Source organism: Malus domestica, chromosome 06 (genome assembly GCF_042453785.1).
Source record: "Malus domestica chromosome 06, GDT2T_hap1".
Classification (NCBI taxonomy): domain Eukaryota; kingdom Viridiplantae; phylum Streptophyta; class Magnoliopsida; order Rosales; family Rosaceae; genus Malus; species Malus domestica.
The window spans coordinates 24425717-24437127 of record NC_091666.1 but is presented as its reverse complement, the minus strand read 5'-3'; the positions used below and the strand labels follow the sequence as shown (position 1 = coordinate 24437127).

Here is an 11411-nt window from a genome sequence, read left to right as displayed (position 1 = left end):
ACGTGGTTGACGTCAGACTTGCATCACTCCTCCTCAGGCGCTCGTGCCTTGGACTTGTGCCTGAGCTCTCCCACAGGCTCCCCCTCAGCCCAATTGCCGGAATGGGATGTCACCACTTTGGGAGGGTTTGGATTGCAAATGGAGTCTGTCCACAAGGAAAAAGAGCACAGTGAAAGTGCTATAAGAGTATTTACATTTGTACTTGTAATCTCAAATTTGTGTTTTTTAGCCTTTTATGCATTCTTATTTAATCATGCACTTTATGTTTGATTTCCTCAATTCGACAACTACGAATAAATAGAAAATGTGGTTTATGTGGTAGCCGAAGAGTAATGCTACTTTGACCAAAATTTTATACCACAATTTAATTCCACCTTAGATGGTGTATGAGTTGGACAAGCCCACATGAGTAAATTGAGTTTTTAAATTTCATATATTTTGAATTAAACCATCTCAATTCCTGATCCTCGCAACCCCAATCTCATCCCTCATTCCCCACAATTGTTCTCTCTCCCATCTCTACATGCACCAACTCTACTGACACAAAAAGGTTGAAAAAAACACAAGGAGCTCAGAACCATGGCTTTTCATCCCTGCGATTTTTCGTTTTCTTGCCGACAATTTTGTTTTCGGCTTTTTGTTGTTTAAAAGGAGATGATTAAATGATGGTACAAATATGTGGTAACGTAACATTACTCATTTGATATCATATTTGATATCAAATTAGGTTACTCATAATGTAGTTTTGTTGAACTCCCATTTCCTTTAATATAAAACTATCGATGTACTAAAAAAAAAAAACATTACTCATTCGACAATAATTGTGAGTTAGAAATTTAATGATCTAATGATGGAAAAGTCCACCAATTTAATCTAATAATCAATGAAAAGCAGCAAATCCCTTTTGTTTTTTCGGTTTTTTTATTTATCAAACAATGAATTTGTTAGATTAGTTACCGACAAAATTTGAACTTACGTTATCATATAAAAGTTCAACATCTTTTCACTACTGTAGTAAAAGGGCCACTTACCTTCTTTGTTTTTCGTTAAGAAAGACAATAATTAATTCAAAACTGTAATTCCCAAAAATCAAGATTTATTTGAAATTACGGATAATTAGCAACAAAATTATTAACAACAACTCACCCGGTCAAAAAATTGTAAAAATTTAATTAAAAATAAATAAAATTACCAAAATGCCAAAAGAAACAAGCATGGGTTCCCGCCGTCCCTTATATAAGGCCATCTCTAACTGAAGGGTCCAGAGGATCAGAGGGCCGAAAATAGCCTTAAAACCGTCTCCAACCGAGGGCTAGGCCAGAGGGCTCTGGAATTTGGGAGGGCCCCATGGGATCAGAGAGGGCTGGAGGGCTGGCTATTTTTTTTTTAATGTTTTCCTATTGCTGTCGGTTATAACCGACAGCATTAAAGAAGAATTGTTTAATACTGTCGGTTATAACTGACAGTAATAGTTATTTAAAGCAAAATTTTTATTTTTAATTACTATTAGTGTCGGTTATAACCGACACTAATAGTTTGATTTTTTTTTAATATAACGGCTAGTAGCCGTTGTATTAACTTTTTTTTTTTTATGAATTTAAACTTCTTTTTTTCCCTTTTTTTTTCCCTAAACCATATGAATCAAATTTTGTTTCATATTTTTTTTCAATTCTATTTTACAAAATTTGTTTCAATTTTTTTTTAAATTCTATTTTTTTTCCTATAACTTCTATTTTACAAAATTTGTTTCATATTTTTTTTTAAATTCCATTTTTTTCCTATAACTTTTATTTCACAAAATTTGTTTCAATTTTTTTTTAAATTCTATTTTTTTCCTATAACTTCTATTTTACAAAATTTGATTCATATTTTTTTCATATTACTTCTATTTTACAAAATTTGTTTCATATTTTTTTAAATTCCATTTTTTTTCCTATAACTTCTATTTCACAAAATTTGTTTCATATTTTTTTTCAATTCTATTTTTTTTCCTATAACTTCCTAGGCCATTTATAAAACATTAAATTAAATTAAGTAACATGAAACAACATTAAACAATATGAAACAACATTAAATAACATTAACCAACATACAAATTATACAACATAAAAAAACATTTAACAACATGAAACTTAAACAACATTTTTAAAAACATTTAACACATTTTTAAAAACATTTAACAACATAAAACTTAAAAGCCTACTCCATGCTTCTGTTAGATTTAAATTTAAATTGTAGTTTTTAAATAATAAATTATGTTTAGCCCTATGGCCTTTTGGCCCTCGGTTGGAGACGGTTTTTTGTAGTTTTTAAATAATAAATTATGTTTGGCCTTATGGCCATTTGGCCCTCGGTTGTAGACGGTTTTTTGTGACAGAGTTAAAACCAGCCCTCTGATCCTTTGGCCCTCGGTTGGAGACGAAGGCCAATATGTCCCTGTACTATTCATTAAAATATTAATATCTTGAGGAATCTTGGAGGATCAGAGGGCTAAAACGAGCCCTCTGGCCAGCCCTCGGTTAGAGATAGCCTAATGATCCGTCCACGTTTCGACATCCCCTTCACCCTTCGGCACTTCAGCCACGTCATCACTTCTCTCTCATCACAAACACAAAGCCAAGATCCAGCTCCGAATTTCTCTCTTTCTTCACTCTCGCTTCTCTTCAATCGCTTCTCATGGCGGTCAACGAGTCCATGTAATACAATCGAAACGCAGAGCCCGTAGCCTCCAAACGACATAGCTGAAGCACAAGTCCTCGAGCAGATGGGGAGGATGGGGAGCAATTCGAGGCTTCACTCGGCGAATCCGAACGACTACAAGCTTCTGGAAGAGGTCGGATATGGCGCCAGCGCAACGGTTTACAGAGCGATCTATCTCCCTTTCAATGAAGTCGTCGCCGTCAAGTGCTTGGATCTCGATCGGTGCAATAGCAATTTCGTCAGTTTCTTACTAGTTTCGATTTTTTTTTAAATCCCAAAATCTTGTAGTTTTCAATGACTGTTGTGAATAATTTGTAGTTGTTTGGTTGCTAATTGAAGCTAGATTTGATTTGGAATTAAGATCTTTGCTTTGTTCTGAGATTGGACTTCAATTTCTTACTTGAATGCTTGAGTTGTTGATTCGAGAATGTGAAATTAGTGAGCAATCGAAAGTTTTTTGCTTTGTTTTTTTTTTTTTTGTTGTTTTTTTGTTTTTTGAATTGGTGTAGGATTTAATTTGGATGACTGTATGGTTATGATCCTCAACCGTCGTTATGGATGAGCGCAAATCGTAACTTTTGCAAATGCTATTGTCTTAGTTGCTGAAGTAATTTTTTTGGAATGAATGCTGTTGAAGAAAACCCAAGTTCTTATTTTTATTTTTTATTTTTATACTGTGGTGGATTTGTAACCCGTTTTCTGATTGTTTTGTTTCGTAGGAGGATATCCGGAGGGAGGCGCAGACGATGAGATTAATAGATCATCCCAATGTCGTGAGGGCGTTTTGTTCATTTGTCGTTGCAAGAAACCTTTGGGTGATCATGCCATTTATGGCAGAGGGTTCTTGTTTGCACCTCATGAAAATCGCATATCCGGATGGGTTTGAGGAGTCGGCGATTGGTTCTATTCTTAAGGAAACCCTCAAGGCTTTGGTTTACCTTCATAAACAAGGTCATATTCACAGAGATGTGAAGGTTTGTTTCATTTTGTGGTTAATCATTCGTTGTGCTTTGTTTTCATGCCTTTGTTGTGAGGATCTCACTTTTTGATTGTGCTAATGTCTTGGCTGCAGGCTGGAAATATATTACTTGATAGTAATGGGGCGGTGAAGCTTGCCGATTTTGGTGTTTCAGCTTGCATGTTTGAGGCAGCTGATAGACAACGGTCAAGAAACACTTTTGTAGGAACGCCGTGCTGGTAAGTTTTAGTGCCACAGAAGTTATTACGTAATTCCTGTTTGGTACCACATGTTAAACTGCTTGCTTTTTTAATCCATGTAGTTGAGATTTGGATTTATGTTTTGCTTTCCAGGATGGCACCAGAGGTATTGCAACCAGGAAGTGGATACAATTCCAAGTGAGTTTTATTTGATGTGGTAACTTAAAATTTTTTCTTTCTTCTAATAATATGTGGCTTCAGGCTTGTGAACACCTAAAATATCTTCTCCTCGTCAGGAGACAGAGACTTAGCTTCTGTATTAATATGCATGATTTCACAAATCGCAGCTCCACATTTGTTTCCTTCCCTGAGCATCAGAGCTGTTTATTAAGGATTTTATTTTTGTTTGTTCATAATTGCCACTATGCCATATATATTGAGCTGATAACTAGATAACAAGAAATAGAAGCTGTGCCTTTTAACATGTTAGATCTATACGTATATGTTTATGCACATATCAATTATACATAGTTTTATGACTTGTGTTGATGCACAAAACCGGAGGTCTTGGAACAACGTGAATCCGACCGTGAATCTGCATGAAATGTAAATAACACAAGATGTATCGTGGTTCACCCCAAGGTTTGGGCTACGTCCACACTGATTGTATTTATTTGAGGGAGAGAGAGCCCTGAGAGTGAGAGCGTTGAGAGGGTGAGAGAGGGGATCTCAGGCCTAGGAATTGGCCTCCTCTAATTGTGAGGGTGAGGGGTCCTTTTATAGAATAAGGACTCCTCACTTATTACATATTTGCCTCTTCCTTTATCAAATAATTACATTTAAGTCCTCCGAGTATTTATACGAGGTCTAAATATGAGGCCCTAAATATGGTATAAACAACTTGTGAATTCAAGGTGATGCGGGTGGGTGGGTGGGGGGGTGGGGGCCCTGGATGACTCTTTTTCCACATCTTTTAATCTTTCATGGTAAACAGAGGAAATCACATTTTTGTTGCAAGTGTTCAATATGTTATCTGCTTTGTAAGCTATCTTCATAACTCGATTTCTCGAGCAAGGACATGTTTTGCTCAGTAGTTTATAATTTGAAAAATAATAAAAAGAGGGTCATATGTGCTTATTTCTTAGTTTTATGTTGGATGATAACTGTTCAGGGCTGACATTTGGTCATTTGGTATAACGGCGTTGGAGTTGGCCCATGGTCATGCACCATTTTCAAAATACCCTCCAATGAAGGTACTTGTGTTACAGGGTATAACTACACTGCATACCAATATGGTGATTCTTCATTGAAACCTCTGACATGCCACACTCTTTTTGTTTGTTTTCGTAGGTTCTTCTCATGACCATACAGAATGCCCCTCCAGGACTTGATTATGACCGTGATAAAAAGTTCTCTAAGGTATTGGTTTTCTTTCTAGATAGAGTGACATTGTTGCAAACATTTGTTTTATGTAGGTAAACAAACATTTGTTACTGCATTGTGTATCATTAATTGGTATATAAGTGTCAAAGACTTCAATTCTGGTAGTTGTCTTGTATTGTATTTCGATTACAGAATAATATTTTAATTGGAGGATTTCCAGTTGTGATCAGTCTTTTAAAGAAATGGTTGCAATGTGCTTGGTAAAAGATCAAACAAAGAGACCAACAGCAGAGAAATTATTAAAACACTCCTTTTTCAAGCATGCAAAACCTCCAGAGCTTTCTATAAAGAAATTGTTTACGGACTTACCACCTCTTTGGAATCGTGTAAAAGCCCTCCAGGTTAGCTGTCACACTTTTATTAGATTGCTTCCCTGCTTTCAGTCTTTCATATGTTTTAGTATGCTTGTTTCATGAATTACTGAAGTATTGGACTGTCACAGCTTAAAGATGCAGCACAACTGGCTTTAAAGAAAATGCCGTCAGCAGAGCAAGAGGCAATGTCACAGGTGTGATATGTATCTTCAAGCTGTTATTCTTTCACCTAAAATTGACTTAAACAGGGTCACAGATGTTCACATTCAGAGTTCAGTAATTTGAGCATGGTAACTAATTTATGTAATAGAAATTATTTGGTGTAATCCTTAGTGGCGTCATTTTCTCTTTCTTTACAGAGTGAGTACCAGCGAGGAGTTAGTGCCTGGAACTTTGACGTTGAGGATTTAAAAGCTCAAGCATCCCTGGTATGACACATTTTATTATTTAGCAAGTATCAGCATGTTCCATATAAAGATAGTATCTCTGGGGGGTTTCCTTGTTTTTGTGTATTTCTGAATTAATATCTTTCATTTTTTATGCTAGGTGCGAGATGATGATGATGAAATGATGGATGAAGATGAAAAATTTAAACCTGTTAGTGGTGATAAGGTCAACAATTTGCTATATTCTTTAGAAATTTGTCACTCTTTTAACTGCAGTTTAAGATTTTGTTTTATATTGCACTTCGCTGGCCTTTTACTTTTAGAAGTATGATTATTATGCAGAAAGGTGATTTCCTTTTTGTTTATGCTAGCAGATTGAAACTAGTTGGCGTTCCAGTTTGGGGAAGTTGAACGAAAATAATGAATCATATTGGACTGATTACAAAGGAGAAATCAAAGGTGATGAATCACAACAGGTTGAATGCTTAAACAAAAAGGGCAAGGATCTTGAAAGTAATTTATTGGAATCTGCTGGCCAGCAGAAAACAGGCTGGAAGACAAATGAATCAAGCTCTGAGGCAACAGCGTCTACATCAGAAAAAGACACGGTGCAGGCCAAGCCTAAACCTCTTATTGTGAAAAGTCGTCAAACGCAGAGTGGTCCAATCACACCTGGTGCTGGACTTGGTCATTCAGTATCAGAAAGGGGCCACATCTTTGAAAGGTTTGTCATGGTTGAGTAATGCTCCAGAGTGTAAGCTTTTGGTTTCATCTCTCACTCTCGTGGGATAAGTGTTGAGAGTTGTCTCACATCGGTGAGGGACAAGGTTTGCTATGTGCTTATATGATCTTGGGCTACTTCCCATATTGCCAATTGGTTTTATGATGGAACCTCAATTTCATCATGGTATCAAAGCCAGGTTGTCCACGTGTGAAGCCTAACGGCCGCACACGCTCCACGTCACCTAGTTGTTGTCCACGTGTAGGCTTGAAAATCCGCCACATGTGCGGGGGCGTGTTTAGAGTTGTCCCACATCGGTGAGGGACAAAGTTTGCTATGTGCTTATATGATCTTGGGTTACTCCCCATATTGCCAATTGGTTTTATGGTGGAACCTCAATTTCATCAATAAGTTCCTTATGCTTTGATATCTTCAGGAATGAGAATGAAAATCAACCTATAATTGATAAAGGTAAATGTGAAGTACGACGAACACCAAGCTTTAGTGGTCCACTGATGCTTCCCAATCGAGCTTCAGCAAACAGTTTATCAGCTCCTATAAAATCTTCTGGAGGTAATGAATATTTTCACTATGTTTTAAAGATGAAAATCAACAGTGCAACTATTCCAACTATTATGTTCCCCATTGCTTGGAATTCTTATCGCCAATTGTTTTACCGTTAATAGGATTTAGAGATTCTTTGGATGACAAGTCAAAGGCTAATTTGGTGCAAATTAGGGGGAGATTTTCAGTGACATCAGAAAATTTGGATCTTGTAAAGGTGAACCTTTATTATTATGCTATGCTTAATTGCTTATTCTATTTTTTATAATCACTAACTTTAAAAGATTGCCATAGGATATTCCATCGAGTACAGTACCTCGTCGTTCTTCACAGGTGAGTAGCTGGTTTTGCGTAACCGTTCTCAAGTAAATGTTTTTAATTCTAATTCATGTTCTGTTTTGTTATTTTAGGGATCACCTCTGAGAAAGTCTGCTAGCGTTGGTGATTGGGTATTTGACTCCAGGCAAATGGTTTGTTTGTGATCTCTCTCTCTCTCTCTCCCTAGAGGTTTTTATCAGAAATAATCCTTGATGTTTCGTCAACTCTTACTTCTAGTTTGTATATTGACATGCTCATTGATGTTGTCCCTATGCCAGATTCCGTTAAAAAATCCGCTAGTTTGCTGACATGGCGTACATGTGGGGACCATTTGTCCATTACCATTTTTCAAAAAATGCTGAAGAAAACCCACAAAAAGTTAAATAAAAAATAATGAGTAAAATAAATAAAATGTTAAAAAATTAAAACAAATCCTCCTTGCTATCTCTGCCACCTGCTTCTCCCCCACCCCTACAGCACCCAGCTCAACCCTCCTCCCCCTCCTACTCACCACCCCATTCCTGGACCCTCATCCCAAAACTGAAAACCCATATTTTGGGCCGCAACCCACCCGCCACCCCCACGCACACATCAATCAACCAAGACCCTGGTTCTCCATCCCACTTCATCTGTGGCCAATAAGTCTACTATCATATGTGAGCTCGACAGGGATGGTCATGGCGGTCAAGAAGTTGACGGCTTTAATGATATATGGAATTCCATGGTGGTCGAAGAGGACTCTTGGGAAGGGGTTTTTGGGGGGGCCAGGGGGGGGGGGTGGTCATCGGAGGAGGTGTTTGGGTAGGGTGGTTCAGCCAGCGGGTCGTGTATTATTTTGGTTTTTTTTTTTTTTTTTTTTTACTTTTTTTAATTTACTTTTTCATAATTTTGAAATTTTAAACCATTTATTGTGCCCACATGGCACTATCTCATTGGATAAATGGTCCCCACATGCACACCATGTGAGCAAACTAATGGATTTTTAATGGAATCTGACGGAGGGACAACATTGATGAGCATGTCAATAAATGGACGACCATATTGATATTTTTGAAACCTAAAAACTAGAATTAGGAGTTGGCGAAACATCAAGGACCATTTGTGATTTAAAAAAAAAAAACCTTATATAAAAGAAGATTGTTTTATGAGATCTGAATCCCAGCCGTTAGATATTGATTCAACTATAGCGAGCATGAACTTCATTCTCATCAATAACTGGGAGATCTAAGTTATATGTGTGTGTATACAAATATATCTGAGTTCATGGGAGTATTTGATGAACAATGTTAGATCTTGTCTTAGATTTTTCCCCATTTTCTAAATTCACTTAGTTCTAACATAGTCGTTTCTTTGTTTCACTTAGTTCTAACATAGTCGTTTCTTTGTGCTATGACAAAAATGTAGAAGATTCAGTTACTTTACCTCTGCGGTAGTTTGAAATCTTATTTGTCCTTTATTTATGTGATTTCATTCTTTATGTTTCAGCCTGCCACTCTGTCAACGAAGGAGTTCAACAACAGCAACGTACCTGCATCACTTCTCCTGCCTCACCTTCAGAATCTTTTTCAACAGACGTTGATTCAACAGGTAAAAGAGCAAATCTGGTACAACATAGATAGTGGATAGACTTGAAGAATTGATTTTAAAACTTCAGCTTGCAAATTTAGTGCAAATTTGTTTATTCTTTTGGTTGCAGGATATTATTATGAATTTGCTAAACAGCTTGCAACCAGCTGAGGCAGTAGAAGGTGAGTGAAATATCTATGGGAGTATAATACTTGGATATGAGTTGTGTATTTGTATAGATTTTTATTGAACTAGTTAGTAAGGTACTCCTTTTCTTATTTCAGCTACTCAAAATGGAAAGTTACCTCCATTGCCTCGCAGTTCTGAGAACAATGGAAATGTACGTATATTTTATTTTTTCCCAATTCTGATATAAAGATAACGTATCATATTAGCTTCTCAGCAGTTTCCCTTTGGTATTTTTTTTTTCTTTTTTTCCAAATGATAGATTAGTCTGTCCCCTATGGTGGTAGCCGTACTCTTTTCATTGCGTGTTAAAAACTCTTTTGGACTTGTATATCAATGATTAGCCAGTCATCATCTTTGTAGAGTTTGTAACATTCTCTAATTTGTCCAACCAACAGGTTGAAACTGCAGTTTCTGAGAGGGAGCGTTTATTGCTCGCCAAAGTATCGGAGCTACAAGCCAGGTTAAGTCATCCCAAAGTCTAAGTCGAGTACTTTGGAAGAATCTTTTTTATTTTATTTTTCCTGCTTTCAGTCAAGTTTGGCTGATGTTTCTCTCTTTCCAGGATGAACAACTTGAGTGATGAACTGAATGCTGAAAAGATGAGACACATTCAAGTAAGTTGCTAAAGAGTTCTAAATAACATTATTCTCGCCTTATAATACGCTTGAAGAAAGATGAAAAAACAATTACATTTCTGTAATATTGTGGTTGAGCCTAGAGTGGGAATTTTAGAAATGGGACAGTTAGGATTGGTATGTTGTGAGTTGAAAGTGTTGATGGCGATGGGTTTCTATGTATATCCCGCTGTTTGCTTGCGTTTATGTTATCATTAATTAGTTGGTTATCACTTTGACAGTTGCAACAACAGCTAAATGCTGTATGTGGGCAAGAAAATGGAGAAAGAAGTTGAGGGTGCGTGACCCAAAGGTGTGATTAGTGTAAAGGAATCCACGGTGTACATCCGGCCACAAGCTGTAGACTGTTTCTCTCCAACGAATTTTCCTCTTCGCTGAATGGGAATTGTTTATGGTTGCCGATAAAAGTAAATGCATCGAGAGGATAGAAGTTGACGTTCCCGGATCTCCTTCCATTGTAGGTAATAAGTTTCCTTCCTCAAGGATTTCAGGCACTTCAGAATCCAGATGAGTAATACGTGAGTTTACGGGTTCATCAGGATGTGATTTGTGTGGTTCGGGAACAGAAAATTAGGTCCTTCCCTACAGTGATGATCCAACTCCTGGGCTCGTAGCCATGATCAGAAGGAAAAGAGAAGGTTATATGTATTATAGTTAATAGGGATGCATTTTATTTTATATTTATAAATGTTTAAACAGATTTTATGAGCTTGTATATGATGGCTGTAGAACACAATGTTTTTTTTTTTTCCTTAAAAAGGGGAACAACTGGTGGCAAGTCACAGTTATCCACCTCTTTCGGGAGCCGGGAAGACTCACAGAGGCATTTCAGCCTTCATCTAGTCACAATGATTATTTATTATTTGATTTATACTAAATCTGCTTCATCGAAATCATTAGCAATTTGGGATTTTAATACATTTGCTTTATTTTAATTTGTTCATTAAAGTTATGATTTCCTATGCTACAAGGAGTGATGGGGTTAGAAATTTTACAAAGAATCAAAATAATTCATGTATTAAAATAATATTTACCGTCGAGATGAGTTAAATTCTAATTCATAGATTTTTAGCTAATTTAACTTGAAAATATGGAGAATTAAGGAAACTCTCTCAGGGTATCTCAGGTTTATGCACCTTGGTACGGGTTCGATTCAAATCGACTTTCCTTCCTCCCTAACAATTAAACTTAACATACCAACGTTATTGCTAAACTCAAAAAAAAAAAAATAATAATAATAATAAATAATGAGTATGTATAGTCAAACAAGATGCAAGTTCAAGCTATGTTTAAACTGATTTAGGGTGACGTACCGATTTAGTCCCTAAAACATCACCTTAATGAAAATTAGATCTCTGAATTATTTTTTTCGGTAAAATAAGTCCTCAAATTCATTGAAAATTGCTAATTTCATCCC

The 11411-nt window shown here is 36.5% G+C and overlaps 1 protein-coding gene across 1 annotated transcript; it reads left to right on the top strand.

The window, feature by feature from the left end:
- The first annotated feature begins 2563 nt into the window (after positions 1–2563).
- Positions 2564–10887, top strand: LOC103437418 (serine/threonine-protein kinase BLUS1-like). Its single transcript, XM_008375887.4, has 21 exons — positions 2564–2938; positions 3420–3674; positions 3773–3897; positions 4012–4056; positions 5030–5111; positions 5209–5277; positions 5472–5642; positions 5744–5809; positions 5975–6043; positions 6162–6227; positions 6376–6725; positions 7159–7295; positions 7409–7503; positions 7581–7619; positions 7697–7756; positions 9090–9191; positions 9301–9352; positions 9455–9510; positions 9755–9819; positions 9922–9973; positions 10216–10887. The coding sequence occupies exons 1-21, from the start codon at positions 2765–2767 to the stop codon at positions 10267–10269; spliced, it is 2184 nt and encodes a 727-aa protein (XP_008374109.3). The 5' UTR covers positions 2564–2764; the 3' UTR covers positions 10270–10887.
- Positions 10888–11411: the final 524 nt, after the last annotated feature.